Source organism: Urocitellus parryii, chromosome 12 (genome assembly GCF_045843805.1).
Source record: "Urocitellus parryii isolate mUroPar1 chromosome 12, mUroPar1.hap1, whole genome shotgun sequence".
In the NCBI taxonomy this organism is placed as follows: domain Eukaryota; kingdom Metazoa; phylum Chordata; class Mammalia; order Rodentia; family Sciuridae; genus Urocitellus; species Urocitellus parryii.
In genome coordinates, this window is record NC_135542.1 from 45,724,294 (window position 1) to 45,750,281 (window position 25,988).

At 34.6% G+C, this 25,988-nt stretch overlaps 1 protein-coding gene across 1 annotated transcript in view; it reads right to left on the reverse strand.

Moving 5' to 3' along the window:
* Positions 1-829: 829 nt before the first annotated feature.
* Positions 830-25,988, reverse strand: part of Wdr35 (WD repeat domain 35) — a 61,353-nt gene continuing 36,194 nt past the window's right edge. Inside the window, exons 15-27 of the mRNA XM_026409173.2 lie at positions 25,357-25,466; positions 24,556-24,766; positions 21,153-21,233; positions 16,703-16,839; positions 16,192-16,395; positions 15,327-15,473; positions 14,523-14,655; positions 11,540-11,650; positions 10,251-10,415; positions 9,241-9,381; positions 7,325-7,481; positions 2,747-2,987; positions 830-2,476 (exon numbers count right to left, since the gene is read on the reverse strand). Coding sequence (XP_026264958.2) covers positions 2,326-2,476; positions 2,747-2,987; positions 7,325-7,481; positions 9,241-9,381; positions 10,251-10,415; positions 11,540-11,650; positions 14,523-14,655; positions 15,327-15,473; positions 16,192-16,395; positions 16,703-16,839; positions 21,153-21,233; positions 24,556-24,766; positions 25,357-25,466 — 1,989 coding nt within the window. The 3' untranslated portion in view covers positions 830-2,325. The remainder of the gene's footprint in view (positions 2,477-2,746; positions 2,988-7,324; positions 7,482-9,240; positions 9,382-10,250; positions 10,416-11,539; positions 11,651-14,522; positions 14,656-15,326; positions 15,474-16,191; positions 16,396-16,702; positions 16,840-21,152; positions 21,234-24,555; positions 24,767-25,356; positions 25,467-25,988) is intronic.

Consider the following 25,988-nt stretch of genomic DNA (forward strand, 5'->3'; position numbering starts at 1 on the left):
ACTGTTAAAGATAGTTTCTTAAGTTCTGCCTGTTTATTCTCTTAAATCACACTAAAATATAAATTAATGCTTTTATTTTTAAAAAAGTTTTTTACTTTCTCATCTATATTCTTGTATATTTCTGAAATTTTCAACCATGAACATGTTACTTTTATATTTAAAGCAAATAAATATTAGTTTCTAAAAGAAAAAATAATGAATTGAGAAAGTAATCATAAGAATAAACAGTAGGGGGCAACATAATATTACTATTTTCACTTTGGAAACCCAGAAGCAAGAGCTTAGAGCTGTGTCAGCAAATTTAGTACTCTTGATTTTTTTTCCTCAAAAGTTTGGTAATGTGATTTTTCCCCTTATTTCTAAATGAGAATATGTGATTTTTAAGGAGTAATTCTCTGCAATGTCAATCATCTGACATTTGCCCTGTACCTGTATAAGGGTTGGGTTTTTTTCCCCTTTGACAGCAAAAATGGTGCAGTACATCTACTGTACCTGCCCTCTCCTTGCCTTCTCCATTGTGCAGCACAACTCCCTACTCAACAACCCCCACCAAAATAGATAAATGAAGACACAAGGGGCTGGGGATGTGGCTCAAGCGGTAGCGCGCTCGTCTGGCATGCGTGTGGCCCGGGTTCAATCCTCAGCACCACATACAAAGATGTTGTGTCCGCCGAGAACTAAAAAATAAATATTAAGATTCTCTCTCTCTCTCTGTGTCCTCTCTCTCTTTAAAAAAAAATAAATAAATAAAACAAATAAATAAATGAAGACACATAAAGAAAACCTGGGATAAACACAAGTCCTTTTTTCTTCAGTATTTATTATTTTCACATAATAATAAAAACCAAAGGTTTCAGCAATTTCAAAATATAAGCAAAGCAACTTAAAATGAAGTTAGCATTTTTTGAGTGTGGTAAGTCAACAATACTACAGTGCTTATTAGGCACATTGCTTATGTGTACAGCTGCATCAGTTGGTTCTGTCATTTGAATACTTATGCCTACACCATACCATTTTAAAACGTAACGTAATTCAGAATAAAGAATGACTCAGCATTGCTCAAAGTAAGTCCATGCTTATGATGGCCAAAAAAAAAAAAAAGAATAGCAATTTCATTATCCTGTCTCCAGTACACTACCTCCGTCCATCCAACTTCTCTTCAGGTATTTGTTTTATATAGCCACTTTTGCTTCTCTCTGTCCCTTTCATCAAGGGAGAGTTGAATAAAACCAATCAGATCAATTCATACTATAGGTTCTAGTACCATTTTTAAGTTGAACAAAAGTCCCAAGACATAGTGGCAGATCATTTAAAAACTTCCACAGATTTAGATCCCCAAGAATCATACACATTTTTACAATAGTAGAACAGATGTATCTCTTGTGTGCACATACATAGTTATATATGTGTGGATGAATATACAGATACATATACATATATGAAAATTAGATCCACAAGGTATCAAAGTTTATCTGAATCAAAACTGAACATGAAGTTCAGCTTGGCAGCAACTCGGGATCTATCTAAAATAATTAGTTGGAGGAAAAATCCAGGGCTTAGGCAGATGGAGCTAGATGGCTTCAAGAGAAAGTTCCTGAAAGGTTTATTAGGAGAGGCTTAGGAGTTAATGAGTTCTCAGTAGATTCCTGGGTAAGAACGGGATAGGGAAAGAAGAGACACCTAGGCATCAGACCATGGACCAAGACTCACAACTAAACAGAGTCCTGCAGGAGCTTCTCACAATGATGGAACTAGTGACAGGCACACTCTCCCTACAACTCTGAAAATTTCTTTCATTGATAAAGCAGAGAATAGTCTCATCCCTAAAAAACAAAGTCCTGTGGAAAGATATAATTAAGTTCAACAGAAGATAAGTTCTCTTGGGCAGATATCCTGTAATGCACAGATTATGTCAATCTCTAAATTCAGCTTTGCCCATTCCCATGCTTACCCCATTGCCCATCTACCTCCCCAAGGTTGTATAATGAATTAGTAACCTTGGCATGGGGAGAGAAAATATTTCTTATTTGGAATGTTGCCATAGGATCATGTAACCAACCATGAGATAAATAAATGATAGCAAAAAAGATAGGAAAAAAATAAGACTGACTTGCATAAGTTTTATATGAAAGTTAACCTTATTATTTCACAGTTGTACCTCTGCATAAAAGCTATTTTATTACATAAATTTTGTACAAAAATCCAACTATAAAAAAACGAAGCTTATTTTCATATAAAACTTATAGAAAAGAAACCTTATTATACATACACTTAGAGCTTTATATGTTACATGTATTTTTAAAATTATATACATTCGTCTTTCTGTTATCCCACTGAACTATGGCATAAGGGACAGAAGTTGTAGTTGCTGATTTCCTGAGCAAGAACACAGTGCTTGCACACAGCACACATCCAGAATTGATACTCAGTGATTGGGCTTCCTGTGGCAACGCATGTTGGCAATTTCCCTTCTCCCCTGGAGAAACAAGAGGAAAACAGTTAATTATACTGTAAAATTTCCAATGAATCTAATAATGCAATTAATAGCCTAAAAATTGAAGAACAAAAAACATTTCAAAATAATTCTTACAATGAGAAAAAGCATTAATATGCAAATAGATTAAATAAAAGAGTTTATTGTTAAGGTACAAATTGAGTGCTTTAATTATTGTATTACACATCATACACACAGAAATTCAAGCTTCAAACAAGGGAGAATGGTAGCTATAAACAACAATTAGCCTACCCTTCAAGAAGGCTGTCCAGTTCTGATTTTCTGTTATCTTTTGGACTATGTTTGGTGAAGATTTCTAGAGCGAGGTCTTCATATTGCTGTTTCTGTTCCGAACTGAGTGTCTCTAATGATTCAAGTTTAATGAAAGCTTTGGAACAAGTACCAAAAGCTCTACTGGCACATGCACAGAGTGCTAACAGAGAGTATATCTCAACTGCAGGGATGATGTCTTCATAGTCTCTCAGGTGAAGAGCTAGGAAAGAGAGAACAGTGTGAGTATTTAAAACTAATCATGATATCATGAACATGCATGGGAAAGAATGTAAATAAAGGTGCTGTCGTTTAATCCACATGAACTTGAATGAACTTAAAATAATGTTGAGAGAGAGGAGTACTAATAGAAAAAGTAGGGTCCATGATTCCTAGGTTCTGAGAAACCAACTCACAGCTCAGTCCTGTGAAGATTATAACCACCAAATGATGCACATGGCTGACCCACCCAGAAAGATACACAAGAGAAAAAAAAATGCCTTGATGTTGAAAGACACATCTTTTCTTCCATTTAAATTATAAATTTCTGGGGCATTCCATAGAAAGTAGATTAATATTACACTATTAATATTAATCATAACTGTTAATCATAACTCTTAAAATATAAAGTAGATTAATATTACACTATTAATATTAATCATAACTGTTAATCATAACTCTTAAAATATCATGTTTATTTTTGCAAAAATAAAGGCAAAGAAGTATGAAATCACATGTTCTCTCTTATTCTTTTTAAAAATAGATCAACCCATAAGGTCTCAAGTTTTCAATTCTGCAAATGTAAGTTTTCAAATAGTATTTCAAAGTTACCATAGTGGTATATATGTTGCTCAATTTCAGTGTTCAGATGTTCCACATCTGGGATGAAAGGACAAAACTGGTTAATACTTTTTGTTTGTCTCATTGAAACAAGACTCAGAAAAAGGAATTGAAAATGAACCTCTAAATCGTCCATTTAGACCATTTATTTTAATAGCTATTACATCTTAATTTGCAATGCTTCTATGCTAAAGACATTGTAATCTTTCTTTAAAATGTACCGTAGTACTAATATTAGATTTGTACCTAATTTCTTTAAAAAAAGTATTTAAAGAAAGTATTTCTTTCTTCTGTAGATCTTGCAGTCTTAAAATATCCCTTTTATCATAATATACTGAAATGTCACAAAACAAGTGTAAAATAATATACATGAGTATATATAATTAGATTCCTCAGACTGGTTCTGAGGTCAAGTGTTGACAACAAAATTTAGTGAAATGTATAAAAATACATTCATTTAGTTACAATAAATAATACATTCTAATTTCATATCTGGCACATAATAGGTTCACAGGCAATTTACAGGACATATGTTGTTTCAAATCATTTTATAACTGAAAAAAAAATTGGAAGTATATGGAAATCTCCACCCAATAGGTAAAAAAAATCTCAAGTTAAAGGTCTATTTGTTCTTTTAATTTGTCTACAAATGGTACATAAATTATTAAAATATGACTTTACACAGTGCTTAATTTATATCAAACATTAGAATTAAGATTAGTTATAAAATAAAATATTAAAACTTATTTTATATTACTAATAACCAGTTAGACTTTTTCATAGACCCATTGCTAATGAAAACAAAAGTAGAAATAAACTACAAATATTTAGAGCATAGGAAGAAAACTAAGAATCTTTGGAAAGATTGCCAGTAAATAGATGGAACCGGAGACTAACATGTTAAGTGAAAGAAGCTGATCCCAAAAAACCAAAGGTGGAATGTTCTCTCTGATATGTGAATACTGACCCACAATGAGGGGTGGGGTAGGAAAGAACTGAAGTACCTTGGATTAGACAAAGGGAAATGAAGGGAAGTGAGAAGTGAAGGGAAGTGAGAAGTGATGGGAGTAGAGAAGACAGTAGAATGAATCAGATCAGACATGACTTTCCTCCTGTATGTGAACACACAACCAGTGAAACTCCATGTCATGTACAACCACAAAAATTGGATCTAATAAGAATAAATTATATTCCATGTATGTATAATATGTCAAAATACACTCTACTGTTATGTATACCTAAAAAGAACAAATTTATTTTTTTAAATAAGGCCACAAAATAAAAGACATGCAAGACAATTGCAACCTAAAAAAAAAATAATCTTTGTAAAGAAAAACAGATACAGTGGAATGCAATAGGCATCATTACCTTAAGTACAAGTATTTAGACACTAATGGTGTGACTCTACTTTGTGTACAACCAGAGACTTGAAAAATTAGGCTCTATATGTGTGCTATGAATTGAAATGCATTCTGCTGTCATGTACAACAAATTAGAATAAATAAATAAATTTTTTAAAATACAAATACACCAATGGTTTTTAAAAACTGATTCTTCTGGATGAAAAAAGTCACAAATAAATTGATACTAATATTAATATATTAACTTAAAGCAATGCTAATACAAAGTCCAACAGGACTTCACCAAAACAATTCCTACCCTCAAAAAGATTATGAAGTTGATCTGGATGAACTAACATAAGAAAATACCCTTTAAAAAGAAGGGCAACAGCTTAAATCCCAGATATTGAAATTTAAAAATAAATACAAGCACAGTACCAGCATAGAAATACATAAATAGAAAATAATAGTCTAGGAAGGGATTAGATACATGAATTTAATTTCATAAAGGGAGAATTTCAAATCTTCGAGGGAAGAATACATGTTTAATAAGTGATTTTCGGTTAACTAAGAAGTTACAAAAAAATATAATATGTAATAACTTTAGAGTGAAGGACTTATTAAGCATGACTCCTAAGTGAAAAATATGAAATCAGACTGACAGAAATGACTATATCAAAACTCACTATTAATATCATCATCATGCTGTCACTACTCATGAAGTCTAGGCACCATAACAAGTGATTTTTCTTTTCAGGAACTTCTCTCTTCATCATTAAAACAATGAGAGGAAGATACTATTACTTCCACTTTACATAAAAAAGAAACTACCACCCAGTGGTGGCTCACACCTATAATCCCAGCGGCTCATAAGGCTGAGACAGAAGGATCATGAGTTCAAAGCCAGACTCAGCAAAAAAGCAAGGCACTAAGCAACTTAGTGAAACCCCTTCTCTAAATAAAATACAAAATTAGGGCTGGGGATGTGGCTCAGTGGTTGAGTGCCCTTTAGTTCAAACCTGGGTACTAAAAGAAAAAAAAAAGAGAGAAGAGAGAAACTCTACAGCTGGAAAAGGCTAAATAATGAAGTTATAACCGCTGGGGAAATCAACATATATGATAGAAGCTTGTTATATATAATCTCATAAGAGTTCTTACACAAATAGTGAAAACATGAAAATAGTGAAAACATGACTGCTATCATGTCAAGCTAAAACAGCAGTAATGTCACAGTAATATCACTATAGAATTATAGAAATATTCAAATAAGAGAATTTCTCTAAGATTTTTTAAAAATAATTCCACCAGAATGCAGATTAATGATTACTCAGGATTAGCGAGTGATATGCGCTTGGTGATAATATGAGTAGCAGATGAGTGATATCACAGTGGCCCACCCAGTGCAGGGGGGAGGGCCCATGGGAGAAGTGTGTTGAAGAACAGTGTTTGCACTGCTGTCATGTCAAGCTAAAACAGCAGTAATGTCACAGTAATGTTTTAACCATTCATATGCTTTGGTTTATAACATAGATCTCATAATTAGTTCTTAGGATTTAATATATTTAAACTCCAGCATACTGTTAAGCCAAAATAAGTTCTAGATTCAGATCCTACATGTAAATAATTTTCTATAAATTATAATCCATAAGTAGCATGAAATATTAGATGACTATTAAAAGTGATACAGATCTATGTTTACCAATGAGAAAAGATAATTACAACATACTGATGGGAGGGAAGTAAGCTCTGGTATTATGAAACATCTGAAAGGAAGTTTACCCAAAGGTCAGTGATGATCATCTCTGACTTACAACATTATTTTATAAATTATTATTATTTATATGTATTATATTATTATATTAATATATGATATTATTTATTATTATAGTTTTTTGGTTGAAATTATTAAGAATCATTTTATAAAAACAAGATAAATACCATAGAAATGTGTACCACATGAAAATGTCTTATATCATTATTTTTTTAAAGTAAACAAAATTATGCCCTTTTACTCCTAATATTATAAAAAGAATGTTTTTAAAAGTTTTATATAGATACAGATATCTCCAAAAGATAGAGACTGGTCTATCAAGTGTCTGGCGTTGAATGGACAGCATATAAATACTACACACATTCTTTTGCTTATCTCAAACTTCTGATATTTCTATGCACTGTATGTGCTACCTTCGACATATTAAAAATATTTTTAAACTTCAAAAAGGGGAATGAACAAAATAATATATACAATAATCCAAACATATAAAAATAAATCCATAGCAAAAATGTTATCAAAACTAAAACAAAGACAAGCTGAAGGAATTGGCCCTTCACTCAATTTAAAATTTTTCGGACAAACTATATACACAGTTGAAATGCCCACCTGTCTTCAGTGCAGTGTCAACATAGCCCTCATAGAGCTGCCTCTGCGCAAGGATAAAGAAGTGGTAAGCCTCAGCCCCTCTCCAGGCATTGTCTGTGAAGCGACTAGTTGTAGACAGAACTTCCTCTTCCAGCAAACCAGCCAAAGCAGAAGTGGCCTTCAAGAAAAGCAGACAGCACTCTGGGTCAGCTCAAACACACACCATGCCAGCTACCGCACAACCTCATCATTACAATGAAGGTAACCTCTGAAACTGGCAGGAGCATATCTAAAGGACCAGATTTATGATTATAAAACTTTTTTATGGATTTTTTCCATTATAATTCATATTTTGTTAAACTGGTATGATCAAATCTTAAAGTAGGATTGATTAAATTTAAGTTGATATGAGATCCATTTATACATTAAAATAATATACATATTCTAAAAAAGATTTCTGTATTTGTTGTTTTTGTCTCTGGTGCTGGGAATTGAACCCAGGGCCTCACACATTCAAAGCAAGCACTCACAACTGAGCTACATCCCTAGGCCCTAAGAAAGTTTTTTTAAAATTCTCTGATTAGAAAGGAAGATTTACTAGGTAAGTAAAAAACTTAACACCAAAAAAACAAATAATTCAATCAATAAATGGGCTAAAGAACTGAACAGACACTTCACAGAAGAAGAAATACAATTGATCAACAAATACATGAAAGTGTTCAACATCTCTAGCAATTAGAGAAATGCAAATCAAGACTACTCTAAGATTTCATCTCACTCCTGTCAGAATGCAATCATCAAGAATACAGGCAACAATAAATGTTGGCAAGGATGTGGTGAAAAAGCTACACTCATACATTGCTGGTGGAACTGCAAATTGGTACATCCACTATGGAAAGCAGTATGGAGATTCCTCAGAAAATTGGGAATGGAACCACCATTTGACCCAGCTATCCCACTCCTTGGTTTATACCCAAAGGACTTAAAATCAGCATACTATAGTGACGCAGCCACATCAATGTTTATAGCAGTTCAATTCACAATAGCTAGACTATGGAACCAACCTACGTATCCCTCAATAGATGAATGGATAAAGAAAATGTGGTATATATATTCAATGGAATATTACTCAGCTTTAAAGAAGAGTAAAATTATGGAATGTGCCAGTAAATGGTTGAGTTGGAGTAAATCATGCTAAGCGAAATAAGCCAATCCCACAAGACCAAAGGCCAAATGTTTTCTCTAATATGTGGATGCTAATTCACAATAAGGCAGGGGCACTAGGGAAGAATAGCATTACCTTAGATTAGGTAGAGGGAAGTGATAGGAGGGAAGGGGAGGGAATATGGGGATAAGAAAGATAGTAGAATGAAATAGACATTATTACTGTATGTATATATGTGACTACATGACCAATATGATTCTGCAACATGTACACTCAGAAAAATGAGAAATTATATCCCATCTATATATGATATACTGAAGTGCATAAATGCATTCTAATGTCATGTATAACTAAGTAAAACAAATTTAAAATTTTTAAATAAATAAATAAAGCAAAGACTATGTATTTTTCATGTTGAAAATAATTTTCAATATTTCTAAGTAGAAATTTCTAAATTTGAATACCAATTTTAAATCACACTGTACTTTGTGTCATTTAAAAGAAATAAATGCAGGGGGCTGGGATTGTGGCTCAGCAGTAGCTTGCTCGCCTAGCATGGGCGAGGCGCTGGGTTTGATCCTCAGTACCACATTTAAAAAAACAAATTAAATAAAGGTATTGTGTCCAACTACAACTAAAAAATAAATGTTTTAAAAACAAAAAGAAAGAAATGCAGTTGTACAAATTAAAGGGCTTGTCTATAAAGAAAGGTTCACCCTAAGCCCTTGAGGGGATCTGATGTCATTTCAAGTTACACAGTGCTCCACCTTACCTCGGAATTCTTCCCTTTCACTTTTCCTCGCTGGGCACTCTTCATCTGCTCATGGTACTGCTCTATAAGTAAGGCTGACAGTACATAGAGCTTCTTCACACGTAAAGGTTTACTTCCTTTCTTTGCCTCTTCATCGGCAATCTTTAAACAGAATTTGGGAAAGATACTTCTTAATCTGTATTTGTACAAATACAATCATTTTCAAAATTAACTGAAATTTGATTATCTAAAAAAGGAAAAAGATCAGTAGGATGGAATATAAATACCAAGTATCTGTGTTTCATATTTTAAAAGCCATTTTCCTTTCCTTATAACTAACATAAATACTCAGTTCTTTCATTAGTATTCAGCCCATGGAGTTAAACCTATTAACAATCTTGAAATATCTGCTGTAAAATAGCTAAGTCAGAACAAAGAAAGTCATGATAGGATGGGTATCTTCCACAACACAGAGGTTTTATAAATAACTTTCCAAATACACAGAGATACAATGGCATTAACATGGTACATCCTTCAGAAGTTTCTTTAAATAATTTTGAGGGAAATTTTTCCTTTTTCATTAAATCAAACAGGAAAAAAATAGAATGCAAATTTTTCAGAGATTAATACTGTTCTAGTTAGTTATATTTCCTCCAAATGGATATTATCAAAAGTGTAACATTTGCAAGGACTCAAAAACTCTATTATCAATAGAATTCAATTCCCAATGCGGGGAATGTGTGCTTGGTTGTTCCAGCAAATTCTTTAAGTCTCTGTTAACTTGAGTAATAAATATATAATTGTTTAGGAATCAATAAGTTGCTAATAATAATAAACACCCTTGTTAGTAAAAGGTAATAATACCAAAACTACACAATTACCTTAAAATTATTACCTTTTACCTAGTCATAAAACCAGGAGTTTGCTATAACAAACATTTGTTTCCAAAGAAAATGGAAAATATGTTCAAAACTATACAAAAACAATTATAACCTGGACAAACCAAATACTCACCAAAATTATTACATTACCTTAAACATCAGTTTAGCAGCATCAAAAAAGTAACTGGCTTTCCGATAGAGTTCTATAGCATCAAGAGTTTTATTCTTTTCCAGTAAGTGAGATGCATACCTAGCTAATAGAGATCCAATTTCTTTCATATTATGACTTTTAGCTAATTCAACAGCTTTGTTCCACTAGGAAAAAAATTATATCATTCGGTCACCCAAGTATTTATTTCACATGTCATAAAATTCACACAATAAGAATTTAAGTTTGTAATAACTGAAGATACTTCTTCAAAATAGAAAAAAATGGCATATGGTTTTAAAAATCACTTAAAATCAGAGAAACTCTAAGTTCTACAAGTTAAATGTGTCAAAAGGATTAAATGATTTAAGACTAATTTAAGAAGTGCACCTGAAAGAGTTTATGATCACATTAATCTTATAATTCTATTTTTGAACATAATGTGAACCAGAAAAGATTCATTTTTTATTTTTATAGTAAAATAAAATATCTAGTTTCAGTTAAGAAAATATCATTTCAGATTTAACATTTAAAACTTATTTTTATACAGTAAATGCAGCTTTATAAAATAAGAAAAATACTAAAAGAACATACTAATAGTCAACAGTTTCTATAATAATTCTGCACTTTCATTTTAATTAAATTTCAGTTCTTAAAAATATCAAATACATGTTTTCTATAAAGGGAAAGCAAGGGCTGGGGCTGTAGCTCTACAGGAGAACGCTTGCCCTGCATATATGAAGCCCTGGATTTAATCCTGAGCACCACATAAAAATAAATAAATAAATAAATAAATGTAAAGATATTGTGTCCATCTACAACTAAGAAAATTTTTAAAAGAAATAAATAAAGGGAAAGGAAAACTGATTTGCCAAAATAAATATTGATAAAGTAACCAGATTCCTTCCTCAGGCAATGACCAACCATTAATTGGTCCTTCTTTGGAAAGAAAACCTAACCCTAAAAAAATGCAGAAAATGGTGAAATTACTTCCAGATAAAAATTTGCCAGACTACAAGCACTGGTTTGTTCATGTTCCCTTATTGAGTTAGAGGGTCAATAATGAGTGGTTACCCTTCAAGGTAGCCCTTCAACAAACTCCAACACTTTCTCTGGCTTCAACTCCAAGGGAGACATATCTGGCCGCCTCCTTTCACAAAATTCCCTTCAAACCATCCAACCCTTGCACTCGCCATAATCTCTACAGGATCATGACAGTGACTTTAATTTTACTTTAACTTAAAAATGCCTAAGACAACCAGCTGCACAGACATAAGTCTCAGCTCCTTACTTGGTTCAGATGTATGCAGGTATCTACAGCTGCCTTTGGTTGATTACATTTCAAAAACGCAGTCACTGCTTGTTCACACATTCCAACTCTCTGAAACATTTGTGCTATTTCCTGTAAGGACAAAACAGTACTACCAGATTTCACAGATAAAGGAAATCACTTATATTTTAATTTAGCAAAACTGTGCAGGGACATATGAAAATTAAATTGGTAGTTAAAGGAATTTTCCTTTTAAACAGACAGGGGCAGAGGCTACAAATCAGAACAGATGTTAGAGCACCTCCAACAAAACCAGTACTTTACTGGAATCTTAACCAGTCTCTGAAAACACTGCACTCCTTTCCTCTCTCAGCTCAGTAACTAGTATATAGAAACGTCAAACTCCAAAACATATCCCACATTAGCAGGTAAAAAGAAGACCTATAAGAGAACTGGCAGTATGTTTGATGGTAATCATTAATTAAAAGCACAAGAAAAACTTTTCCATTCACAGAGCTCTGAAATACCTCTCTAAAGAAATACCCTATGCCAGGCATGCTGGTATACATTTTGGTACATCTATTCATAAAGTCAAGGCTCATGAGGATCACTTGAGCCTAGAAGGCTAGAAGATCAAGACCAGTTTGGAACTGGAATATCCCCCAAAGACTCATGTGTTGAAGACTTGGTCCCCAGAGCAGCAGTGTTCAGAGATGGGGTTTTAGGAGGCTACTGTACCCTGAGAGTGCTAATGTCATCAAAGACTGAATGGACCATGAGCAGGTGAGAGAAAGTGTAAGAGGTGGAACCTAGCTGAAGGAGGTGGGTCACTAGGAGAGTGCCCTAGATGGGTATATCTTGTCCCTGGACCCTTCCTGGCTGTCTCTGATTCCCAGCTGCCAGCCTGATGTTCTGCCTCACCTCAACCCAGAGCAATGGAACTGAGACCTCTGAAAGTGGGAGTAAAAATCAATCTTTCCTTCGTTAAATTGTTCATGTCAGGTATTTTGGTCACAGCCATGAAAAGCTAACACAACAAGCCTGGGTAACAAAGGGAGACCCCCCATCTCAAAACAAAATGGGAAATGCCCTAGAGAAACATGTCATTCATCAGTTCAAGAAGCTAGACCCGAATCGCTCCTTTGGGAAGCTGTGACAGGCAAGGAGAACCACCACATCAAATTTGACCTGTTTGGCTATATTCCCCACTTTCAGAAAATCAATTTTTTGTTTGTTTTGGCATTTCTACTTAGCCAAATTGTTTCTCTCTCCACCCTGCCACCCCACTTCCAAAATACTTTTGGAAATATAAAAGTATGTTTTTTTTAATCCAACTATCTCTTTAAAATAATGCTTCTATTTTTCTGATTAAAAATAATATATTTTAGACTGGACACAGTGGTGAATGCCTATAATACCAGCAGCTCGGGAGGCAGAGGCAAGAGGATCACAAGTTCAAAGGCAGCCTCAGCAATTTAGCAAGGCACTAAACAACTCAGTGAGAACCTGTCTCTAAATAAAATACAAAATAGGGCTGGGGATGTGGCTCAGTGGTTGAGTGCCCCGAGTTCAATCCCCAGTGCCTGCCCCCGCCCCCGCAAAAATAATAATAATAATAATACATTTTAGTAGCAAAAATATTATAAAACATGAAAAAGTAAAGTTACTCATAATCTTATTACTCATAAGTAACCTCATAATAGTCTATGTAATTTCCTAGTATCTTTGTCCTATGAATGTACATGTATGTGTATTCATATATGTATTGTGACCATACTATATGTAGTTCTGTATCCTGTACTTCCCACTTCAGTATTATGTACATCTTTTCATTCTATTAAAAATTCCTCTAAAATGTGATTTAAAATTTATAGTACAACTTAAAATTCATTATCTTAGTCATTTGGTTAGTATTACCATTATAATTATTTAGTATTTTCTTAGTAATATTATTATTCTGGATCCTCTACAGGAACATTTTTTTTTTTACTTTATCAGACACACCTCATAGAGAACACTAAGATAGGCACTCCAGGTGTCCATACCCAATATTCTAAGAAATTTTGTTGTCCTTCCTACTCAAGAAAATACTTAAGATTGAGAATAAAGGTAAATGACAATGCCAGTAAGAAAACTGAATTATCACAACTCTATACTTACCTATTAGTTAACAAACAAAATTTTTGAGGTGGAACTCACAACTGATACATGTCCAGACCCCACAGTTTAGAGCTACAACTTCATAGGTATCGTACAGCTCAGTGATTTACAAATAAAATATAAACATCTTAACAATATTCAATAATTAATTAAAAGAGGCTTAAAAGGAATATTCAAAAGAAAGAGAACTCTACTTTCAGTTTCTCTCTCTCTTTTTTTTTTTTGTATGGGGGATTCAACTCAGGGGCACTCAACCACTGAACCACATCCCCTTCCCTATTTTCTATTTGATTTAGAGACAGGGTGTCACTGAGTTTCTTAGCACCTCACTTTTGCTGAGGCTGGCTTTGAACTCTTGATCCTCCTGCCTCAGCCTCCCAAGCTGCTGGGATTACAGGTGTGCGCCACCATGCCAGGCTCAGTTTCTCTTATTTGACATTAAATACTTTTAATATGTAACCTAATAAATGCTGAGCTATCTTTTTAAACTTAAGTTGCAGCAAATTTCAAATTATTTTCAACCAAACACCTGACAACAGACATTTCATTTGTTACAGTTCATGTATTCAGCTAACTTTTTAAAGCAATTTTATAAAACTGAAGAAACTATACAAGACTATGTTAAAGTATTAAGAATATAATTGATTTTCTCCTCTATCTTCAAACATTCTATAATACTGATATATTATTTCCTAATTAAAATAAAAGCACTACTCCATGTCTAAGAAACTATAAAATTATAAATTTTTTATTTTCTTTATTACAGAGGATATTTCCTGACTATAACATAAAAATTTAATAAAATAACCTAACAACTTCAACAACTAAAATTTGCAATACCTACTGGAAGCAACTTGTGGTTTTCTGGAAGTGAATTGACAAGATTCTCCAATCCCTCATAATCTTCTAACATAAAATAACATTCAGCTAAGCGTTCCTGGTTCCGGCCTTGTACATAATATTGTACAGCATTCAACCTACAAAAAGAAAGAAAGAAAACTTTTTAAACTAATGTGAATCTTAATAAATAAGTCCTTCCACCAAAAATGTTCATTAGATTTACAAGTAGTGGTACTATCTAATTCATCATCTTCAGTCACACAATTGCTTTAAAGCATATAAATCAGAGAGGGAAATCTAGAGACTATGTAGCATATTCTAGTTGTAACAGTCTTTGAATGCTCTTATGAAATGTTATTTTAATCTAATATACCACTACAGTATCTCCACTGACATAAAACAAGCACACTGATCAAGATGAAAACTTAAGAATAAAAGCAATGATTCCTGAAAACAATCTATAATAACGAAACAAGCAAATATAAAATACATTTTAACTTTGTTCAAAAATAAATCACATAATATCTTAGATTTACACACCATGATCTCAAACAGTGGAAAAATTCCTGGAGGTAAGTGCAAGTTTTTTGTTTGCTAACTCCAAAGTTTTACAATGCTCATCTCACAACTTCAAGGATCTCTTGCTCTCTAATGTCAATCGAGAGATATCTGAATTTTAAGACTCAGGAGAATGGTCCTCATTTCCCTAGCATTATTTCCAATTCTAGTGGAAATAATGGAAGTCCTCTTACAGTGCCAAAGCTAAGTGTTGTGTGAATGCATGAGGTGCTCCAGATAGGTTACGTACCACTTTTGTCGATCAGCAAAGTAGTCTCCAATGGCACTGTGGGCTTGTTCAAGGAGACTGTCATCTGCATCACCAGATCCAGTTTTCAAGAGCTGGAGTACTCTAAACCAATCTCCTAATTTCAGTCGGAGGCCAATAGCAAGATCTCTGCAACCAATGGCATTCAGTCACTCATCCATTCCACAAATATTTATCAAGTGTCTACCTTTTGTTAGGTATACTTCTAGGTACAGAGAATAGGAACAGATAAGGTAACTCTCCGAACACTTTAGAAACAGCCTGACCAGGTAAGAGGCAATGAATGTGTGTCCCCTCCAAAATTCATGTGGAAATATAATCCTCTTTGTGGTGTCAATAAGAGATGGAGTCTTGTCTTTTCAGGGCTTAAGTTGTATTAAGGATCTTCTGGGAAGATAAATAACATTAAGAAAATATAGACATAATATTTACACCTGAAATTAAGTTTGTACATTATTTTATATGAATAAGAATGAAAATATAATAACATAACAGTCCATAACACCTTTGATTTTGATTTTATGTTTCCTGACAATGGAAAATTAAATAATGGCCTAAACCAAAAAAAGGGGACCAAAATTATGAGCCGGATGATAAGTGATAAAATCCCCTACTCTGTAGTTCCATCAGTATTTTCCTGCCAAGTGAAAAAGTCTCTATAGTGAATTATTAATAGTAAAAACATAGAAGCAAGCAACCCCCAAATTATAAAAGATAAATTAATGTGTAGAATATCTAGGTTGTATTCCAAACTAAAAATTATTTTTAAAAGAAATGATATGATACATTCACTTTTAAGCTATTATGAACAAAAGTACTTGGTGACACCTGATCCTTTGTCACCTACCTTCTGTCCATATCAAGATACATTCTTTCAGCCTCTTCAAACCTACCAAAGTAGGCCACCACTTCCGCCTGCTTCATTGACTCACTTTGCAGATTTCCCAGGCGCTTCACAAACTTAATGCCTTGGTAATCTTTGCAGCGCACAAATGCTTGCTCTGCAGTGGGCAAATCCAGTTTCTGAAGAGCTGCTTCAGCCAGTAATCGCCTTTATTAAAAAGAAGAAACAGAAAGGCTACTGAAAATTTCTGATAAACAAGCCTTGAACCAGAATTCAATGATTATGCCTATTGCTTCTGGTAAAGCGTGGTGGGAAGTATTTATTTTAGCGCATGCAAACATTTTTCGTATAACACTGCTAATATTGAGGACTTCCACATCTAAAATGAATTTCTATATTTTCAAAAGAAGAGCAAGAAAAGTCTGTTCCCATCAGGAGGGAGCAGGAGATGACAGAGCTGGGACTTTAAAAGCATGCACCTGACATCTTGAGAAATTTTAGGTTTTTAAAATACCAAAGTCGGGGGTGTGGATTGTCCTCTATGAACTGAGATGCATCTTCAATTCCAACCTTCTCAATTAATGCTCGACTATCTCGAAGAGACCGAATCTCAAAGTTAATTATATAATCCTTGTTTGGATGTTCTGGATTCTAAAAGTAAAAATTAAAACAAAGGATTCATATAGCTGCTAATAGAACATGTTTCTTTTTTTTACAATTAAAACAGACCAAAAAAACAAACAAACAAAAAAACCCTACATCTTATGGTAAGCAAAATTGGGAAGAAAAGAAATCCCCATTGTTATGGTTTCATAATGAGGTATCCCCCAAAAGCTCACGTGTGAGACAATGTAAGAAAGCCTAGAGAAGAACTGATTGGGTTATGAGAGCTTTAATCTAATCAATGCATTAATTGCCTGGTAGGGATTAACTGGTTGGTAACTGCAGGCAGGTAGGGTGTAGCTGGAGGAGGTAGGTCACTGGGGCCATTTCTTTGGGGGATATATTTTGTTCATGGTGATGGGAGTCTCTCTCTGCTTCCATGTGCTGACCCCAGCTGCTTTCTTCTGCCATACAATTCTGCCATGATATTATACCTCACCTCAAGCCCTGAGGAATGAAGCTGGCCGTCTATGAACTGAGACCTCTGAAAATGAGCCCCAAAATAAATTTTTCCTTCTCTAATTGTCAAAGTCTTCTTGTCAGGACTTTTGGTCACAGTAGGAAAAAAGCTGACTAAAATACCCATGTTTGGATATTATGAGTTACTTGGAAAACCCCCAACACACAAATTAAGTCTTTCCTGAGCAATCAGCTGCCTATGGAAGAAGTGCACAGTGGTGGAAGGATCCTTCCCAGATCTGCGTCCCTGTTTCTCTCTGCTTAATTTTTTTCCCCAGGCGATTCTTTTTTCCCCTCCAGAATGCTCCCTGCCCTCCACTGGAGCAGAAAACACACATGCAGCAGCCTCCACTCTGTCACTCCTTCAGCAACTCTTTCCCTGCCAGAAGTAATAAACTGTTGTTACAGTACTTTCAGGCAGCCAAGAGATGAAAGAAAAAGGGCCAGTTGTCATCACTGCTTTCCTATCATAGTGAAGCAGGCTGACTAACACCACAAAACAACCGAAGGCCTGCCTTTCAGGAAAGAGCTAGCTAATGGTCAAAGACAGGAAAGGCAGCTATAATCAACTTACTGATATACACATCCCAAGTAATGGAAGAATGGAGCACACAGGGCAATCAGACCATGAGGGTAAAACAGCAGAGGGTGATCTCAGACAGGAGAGTTCTTTGAAAAGGTAAACAGAGCCACAGGCACCAACCCCCCACCCTGCGACGAAAGCACCATAGCTAAAGCTGCAAAGGCGTCTGGGAACTCCTGAGCACAAAGGAGGAACTGGTAAGGAAAAGGCAGACGATCTGGATTCAAACAGCTAAGCTCTAATCCAATCCCATCACTCACTGGCCATGTGACAACTCCTTCTACACCTCCCCACACACCAGCCCACCCACCCAGGAAGCCTGGGCCCCTCTTCTCCAAACAGAAACACAATCTCATCCCTCCACTGCTTCCCCACTGACTCCAGGATAAAGTGTAAACACAAGAACCAGGCTTCAGGGTCCCTGAAGACCCACCCCAACCTCGCACTCCCAGCCTCATTTCTGCCAGTGCTACTAATTGTATATGCCAGCTTGGAAGCCTCATCACTTGGAACCAAGTTATGCCTCTGCCAATTGCTAACTGGGTGACACTGGCAAATTAGCTTCTCTCTCCAAGCTCCACCTTTCATCCCTAAAAAAAGCAGAGAAAGTAATCAAATCTGCATCCTAGAATTGTGAGGATTAAGAGAGAACACTCAAGGGGCTGGGGTTGTGGCTCAGCAGTAGAGCACTCACCTAGCACGTGCAAGGACCTGGATTCGATCCTCAGCACCACATAAAAATAAATAAAAATAAAGAATATTGTGTCCATAAAAAAATAAATAAATAAAGGTATTGTGCCAACTACAAGTAAAATATAAATAATTTAAAAAAGAGAGAGAGATCACTCAGACCTTGTGCACAAGGCTCAGCCATGCTATTCACATTATTCCCAGTCTGAGAACTGACCCAATATTCTCTACATCAGAGCTTTGAACAGGAACACCCCCTGGCGAATCAGCACCACCAAACCTCTTCTGGTTGCTGAATTCCTGGTCTATCTCCCCTGAAGCCAGGAACTGTGTTTACTTACTGGCTCTTTATCAATATTTCCCAAATCAATGGATAGATGAACTTTGGATAAGCCATTTTACTCACCAAGAGCCTTCCTCATCCAAAAAAGAGGTATGTGTAATACCTATCAGGTACATTATAATGACAAACAACAAATTTAACACCTCATTTGAAGGTACCATAGTAAACATTAACCCCTTCCTTTTTCTTTAATATTTCCTCTTCTCTCATCCTCCAAAAAAAACTTCTCTATTATTCTTAAAACTATGCTTGAATGAATCTGTGGTCCAGCTAATCCACAACCCTGGGTGAAAAAGAACCCAGAGAGAAGTATGACCATATTCTTTGGTAAGCTTTGCCTGTAGTAAGCCAAGTAGGTAAGGAGCCATCACAGAAAATTTGGTTGTGGTTACAAATTAACTCCCCACCCCACCCCTATTCTTTCTCAAAAAACTGGGCACCAACACTGCAGGCAGTCTATCCTAACACTAGTGTATCCACAATCTTGGAGTATACCTAACCAATTGAAATACATATTTTCTGAAACACTTCAGACAATCACTAGATACAGTGATGCATTTTCAAACATTGTAAAGTTAATACAATCAGCAACTATGAGCCCTTCTTAAAAAACACTACTAATGACGAAATGCAGCCAACTAAAAGACTAATCAAAATTAAGAACTCATGTATAGAGAAAATACAGTAAAAAAAAAAAAGACTAGTACTGTGAATTCATTTAAATATAAGAATCAACAACTGAACATTAGGCTTACAAAACAAAATTAAAATGTTCTGAATGTTGACAATGTGAGCATAATAATATGGCTAACAAAAAAGGGGAGAAAACAAAAGAATGTCATCTTTTAAAATGAAAAGTCAATCCATCCTATTAAAAATTAAAATATAGTTTAAACTGATAACTTAGTTTTCCACAAATTTTCTTCTTAAACTTGGTGAAATGATATTGTTTGTAGTGAAAAAGAAATTACCTAAAAGGCCAGAATGACTTTATTAACTTTTAGATTACTTAATTAAAATTAAATTCAGCCAGGCATGTGGTAAACACCTGTAATCCCAGAGACTCCAGAGGATGAGGCAGAAGGATCTCAACTTCAAACCCAGCATCAGCAACTTAGTGGGGCCCTAAGCAATTTAGCAAGACTCTATTTCAAAATTTAAAAAAATTAAAAAAAGCTGAGGATGTGGCTCAGTAGTTAATACCTCTGGGTTCAATCTCCAGTACCTATCCCCAAAATTAAACTTGACACTAAAATTGTGGATTACATAATGATTTCATTTTATAAAGCTACTTCTGTTCCTCTATCTAACCTATCAAATCTGTCCCTCCACATATGGCTCATAGCTATATGGAATGGTAATGGTAATTATGAAAAAAGCTATCTGGTGGGATTTTAGGTGCTTTTTAAAGTCTTCCTCTTCAGCAATTTTCCATAATGCTTGAATTCTATATAATAATATCCACCACTTATTAGAAAGTGACAAAGTCATTATTCATTTTTTAAAACTCAGTGTAACAAACACTTCCTGAGAACCAAGTATATAGCAGACCCTTGCTGGATGCTGGGTACTCAAGAAGCTTACTGTCAAAGCATTAATGCACAAAAACAGGTGAGACACTTCAGCTACCTTAGGAGGACTTTACCCACCTATGTCTCTGTTTTTAAAGGATACAGGCAAAATCACATCTTCTAAAAAGAGTTCCCAAAACCTAAGTCTTTTGGAAAAGAGGTCAAGACAAACAAAAAGACTATTTCCCAGCACAAGTGAGGAAAGGGGGAATAGATATTCTCTGATGTTCTCACTTGTTTTACAGATTATATACCTTAAATAAGACGAGATCTCTCTCCTTATCTTTGCAGAAGTGCTATCCACACACAAAAGAGCCGGTCAACATGGAAAGCACACAATCCTAGGGTGCAACAGACTCAGACTCCTTCTGATGTTTGACTGCTGGCAGCTTCTTGAGCTTCATCCTTTTCTCCCTCCCCTTCTGCCTCACATGGGCAAGCTGAAACGCACAGGTGCTCCCTCCTTTGGGGCCAGCCAGAGATTCAAACCATATTAGCCCCTACCCATGGGAATCAAAGCACAATAAACAGAGCAGGGTTGGACCCCAGATCTGTATGACCTCCGTGTCCCCACTTTATCTGAGATGTCTGACCACCTGTTCAAACACGAATCCCAGTTAAGCTGGCAAAAGAAATATAACTTTTTTAAAATTACCTTTAATATCTCATCCAACAGGACAGATTTGATTTCTAAATCCTCAAAGTTACAAATATATCCAGAGGTCTGAATGGGTTCCTTTAGAGACAAAAACAAATGTTAATGTTTCATCATGCAAAATGTCGCCTCCTTTAAGGAATCTGATTTTAAATTTTATCATCAAAACATTCAAACCAACAAAAAAGTAGAGAGAATACCATTACCACCATATATACATCACTTAAATAATTACTAACATTTTGCCAAATATACTTTGTTTAATCTTTTGGCAGAAGTATTATAAAGTAAATTACAGATATCATGACATTTCACCCCTAAACACCCCTAAGTACATTTCTCTACAAGATGAGGACATTTAATTCTTAGTAAAACCAATAAATACTATATTTGTATCATAGTACATCCATGACAATAATACCATAACATACTGAAAAGTCTGTCTTCTGTAACGTAAGTCAGAGAATGTTCCTGACATATCTCCTACACAAGATTTTATTTGCAAATATGTAAATACATCTGTTATATGTCTATCTCTACCCTAATATTATGCAGGCTTATAGAAAGAAAGTATAAGAAATGCATACTGTAATGTAAAGTAGCTGCCCTAAATCCTTAGTAGAAAAAAATAGGTATCAATACCAAAATAAATAAACTGCTAATATATTTAATACCTTTATGAATAATATAAAAGAAATCTGATATGTTATAAATAATAAGAGATGTAAATAATATCAAAATATAATTTTTAAGAATATATCTGCAGGTATATAACATATAATTATACTATACAATACAATAATATGAAACTAAGAAGTAAAAATGGATTCACATTTAGTTTAGTATGTTTAAGTTTAAGAATGAGGTTGTTGTATGCACAGTAGATGTGCCCAATCAACCAATTATCTTTTATTTTCCAAAATTCATTATTCATTCATTTATACCTCAATTGATTATAAAGTTTCAGATCAATGGTCTATAAAGCTAAGCAGTATGCAAGATATTTCTATTTATCAAAATACCAAAAAGAGGGCTGGGGTTGTGGCTCAGTGGCAGAGCACTTGCCGTGCACATGTGAGGCGCTAAGGTTCAATCCTCAGCACCACAATAAACAAAATAAAGAAATTAAAATATATATATCAAAAAGACACTATCTAAAGTTTTCCATGCTGTTCCAAGAAACCTGCTTCCCTTAACCAGCACTAACTCAGAGGGTCTCACAACTCATGTAATACCACAGGCATTCTCTACTTTTCAATCTTGCACATTGTAACATACTGGAGTTTGGATATACCTAATTAAGTGGCTTGAGGTATTATACAATCCACTTTTAGCTACCCCTCACAGATTGGACAAGTATAATAAAAGTTTCTTGACAAAAATTGGTGAACTCAAGGTAATATTGGTAATGCAAGTGCAAGCAAATGGAAAGGCAGAACTGACTGCTCTGGCATGCCCAGTACAAGCCTTAGGTCAGCCACACTACAGTGGGAAAACAGGGACATTCTCTCCTGTCCTCACAGGGACAAAAATATATTTGGTTTTAACTGTTAAACAATAGCTCATCTCCTGAATGATAATACCAGCTACTATGTCCTGAAGTTATATACTCTTCTGTAGTTCTGCAGATCTGTTAAATTCTTTCCTGAACTGGGACTGTGGCTTAGTGGTAGAGCACTTGCCTGACATGCACAAGGCCCTGGTCAATCCCCAGGACACCATGAACATACATACACACATAAAAAAAAAAAAAAAAATCTGTTTTGAGAAGTATGTTTTTACATATCAATAAGCATCTAGAGGATGATTACTTATAACTAAACAAGCAGGGACCAGAACAAGCCAGTGTCTTCATGAAAGAACAGAAGCACAGAACAGCATGGTTTATTTAAAAAAAAAAAAAAAAAATCTAGACAGAGAAGGTTGTTCAAAAAAAATTCATCTAGCTTTAAATCTAATAGAAATTGAACTTCATGCCAAACCCCAAAATAAACTCAAATAACGAAAATAATATTTTTTAAAAAATAAAGGCTGTTCTGTTAGAACTACTTAAGAAACACTTTCCACCAGGCAAAAATTTCACTTGGTGCTAGATTGGCCACATATGCTCCACACATTAAGAGCAGCCAGCCATAACAAACACTCACTTCTCCAAGCATATGATTTCCAGCTTAATGTGAGTGGAGCCAAGGATAGAAAAAAGGACTCTAACATTCAAAAAGTATTCTACTCCCATCTTCAAGGTTATCCTGTGGTTACCTGTCAAATTTCTATAATTGTTTTGTGGCAAGGGTCAAATGCCCCTTAAGTCCTGGGAAAAAGCCCATGCTTGCAGGTCAAATGTGGCAGTCCCAAATGTCTCTTCCTTTGAACAATTCCTCAGGGTCTAAGAATTACAAAGGCCCTCAGACTTCCTAAAGCTTTAACAGAGCCTTTCACATCAGGTTATTTGCCAAAGATCCTGAGTAGGGCTAAATGGGGAAATGTAAAAATAATTTAGGATATTAAAGGGGCCAACAGCTTAACCACTAAACAAATCACCATACAAAATCTTTGGCAGCTCAAGGGCCAAACATACAATTTCTTCCAAAGGAAGCTATCAGTGCAAACAGAAATGAACAACGCAAAGCAATTATTAACTTGCTCCTCTTATTATTTCCCCCAGTGAAGTACAACAGAAAATTCCAAATTGAAAATCATTACTAATTTACATATTATTTAAAAGATTTATCTTCTTGATTGGGCAAAAGTGGAAAATCAAAACATAAGCATAAAAATCAGAGAAAAGGGATTCCTGATACCAGGAGAGAAAAAAGAATCAGAATCCACCTAGCATATTTGCAAGAATATCTGGGTTAAGAAAGAGGCTGGATTAATGGGTGACATGGTGAATATATAAGAAAGACAAGGTCCCTGTGAAACTAGACTCAGGGAGAAGACAATGAAAGAACAAGGCAACTTTAAAGCTATATTTTTTGGGTTAGATTTTTAAAAGAAATTTTAGCAAATAAGGCTATTGATTTCCTTTTTTCTTTTCCTCTTTGAATTTTGATTAAGAAAAAGACCATCTAGTGACCATAATTCTGTCTTTTAAGAAAAAAACAGATGTGCCTTGGTGGTAGAGTGCCCCTAAGTTCAATCCCCCAGTACAAAAAAAAAAAAAAAGAACAGATAAATGCTTAGGCAGTATCTTTCAGAGAAAGGGGAAGAGGAGAACATCTAAAAGATGAGTATTATTCCCACTTCAGATCAAATATTTTTAACCTCCACAGAAATGTGTTTACTTTCACAAATTTACATAGCCAACACCAATGAACCTCTTAAAGAAACAAAGGAGAAATATCCAGATTTTGATCTTTGGCTCATTATTTCTGGACTGTTAGCACTCATTTCTTGTTTTTACCTCAGGATCCAAGTTTCTGAAAACATACATTCTTGTCTTCTCCATCATTGCAAACAAATCAGGATTATCCTTGGCCCACTTCATATCCCAGACATCTCTCCTCTCCAATTTTAACAGCTCGCCGACTACTTGCTGTCCTGTACTGTCTGTTACCCGAGCGTCCAAGTCAAAGAACACTAGAACTCCTGAGATGTCCATGATAGCAAGACGACTACAAAGGATACCATCAGGGAAAGAGAAACAAATGTGAAATTACCATCTTGAATACAACCTACAACCATTATTCAAAATCAGTTTATCAAAAACCTGAAACATGGGGCTAGGGTTGTGGCTGGGGCTGGGGTTGTGGCGCAGTGGTAGAGCGTTTGCCTGGCATGTGTGAGGCCCTGGGTTCAATCCTCAGCACCACATATAAATAAATAAAAGATCTAATGACAACTAAAAAAAATATATCTATATATTTTTTTAAAACCTGAATCATGGTAAAAATGGCTTTAAATTTTTTTTATAAATTTGACAGGAGATATACACTATTCTCCATTTTGCTTCCTTGTAAGGAAAATATATCCAGAGAGATTAAACCAACTGATAGGAAAATATAAAATACTCTCAAAACACTTAAGCTTTAAGAATAAAAACTACATAAGGATTTCCATATATATCTAATAAAAAGCATTTAAACCAAAAACTATATAGTTTACAAGTTCATAACAAACACAGTTGTCTTCACATTTATTACATAAACCCAACAATCCCAACTGATAACTTCTAACGCCCCAGAAGGAGAGTTTTTATACTTACCTAGAGTTGCAATTTAAGGATAACTGGTAGGCTCGACAATTAAGGGAATATTTTTGAATCAAACCAACATTAGGAAGACTGTATCTCTGAATGGTGCCAGACTCACGACCCTATAGGAATTAGTTGTGATTACTAAAACATTTACCATAACAATATAAAACTACAACTGCAGATTTCTCTATACGTCTACATGTGTGTTTTAAAACCAAAATGACATTGTCCTGCAAGTTTCCAATTCTGATACTGAATTATATCATTAAGTATATACTTATCTCCTAATTTAATTTAAACCTTTTTAAAGTGGCTAAAGATGGAATGATTTTTTTCATATAATGTTCAAGAAAGTAGTCAAAAACCTAGTTCTTTAGTAATATGTAAATTCTTCCATCACAAGGAAGAAATATCTACAGTTGTTTCTAGTTGCTATCTACGTTAATATTCAAGATACATTAAAGCTAAAGCATAAAGCCCTTGCTGATTTAAATTTCATATGAATGAAAAATCAATAAAAGATCATGGTATGAAACAGCTGTTTGCAAGTCTTGGATTTTTATCCTATAGCCACTTTTCTTTTTTTTTTTTTTTTCTATAGCCACTTTTCTAACTCTAGTTTTGGTAAGGAAAAAAAATGA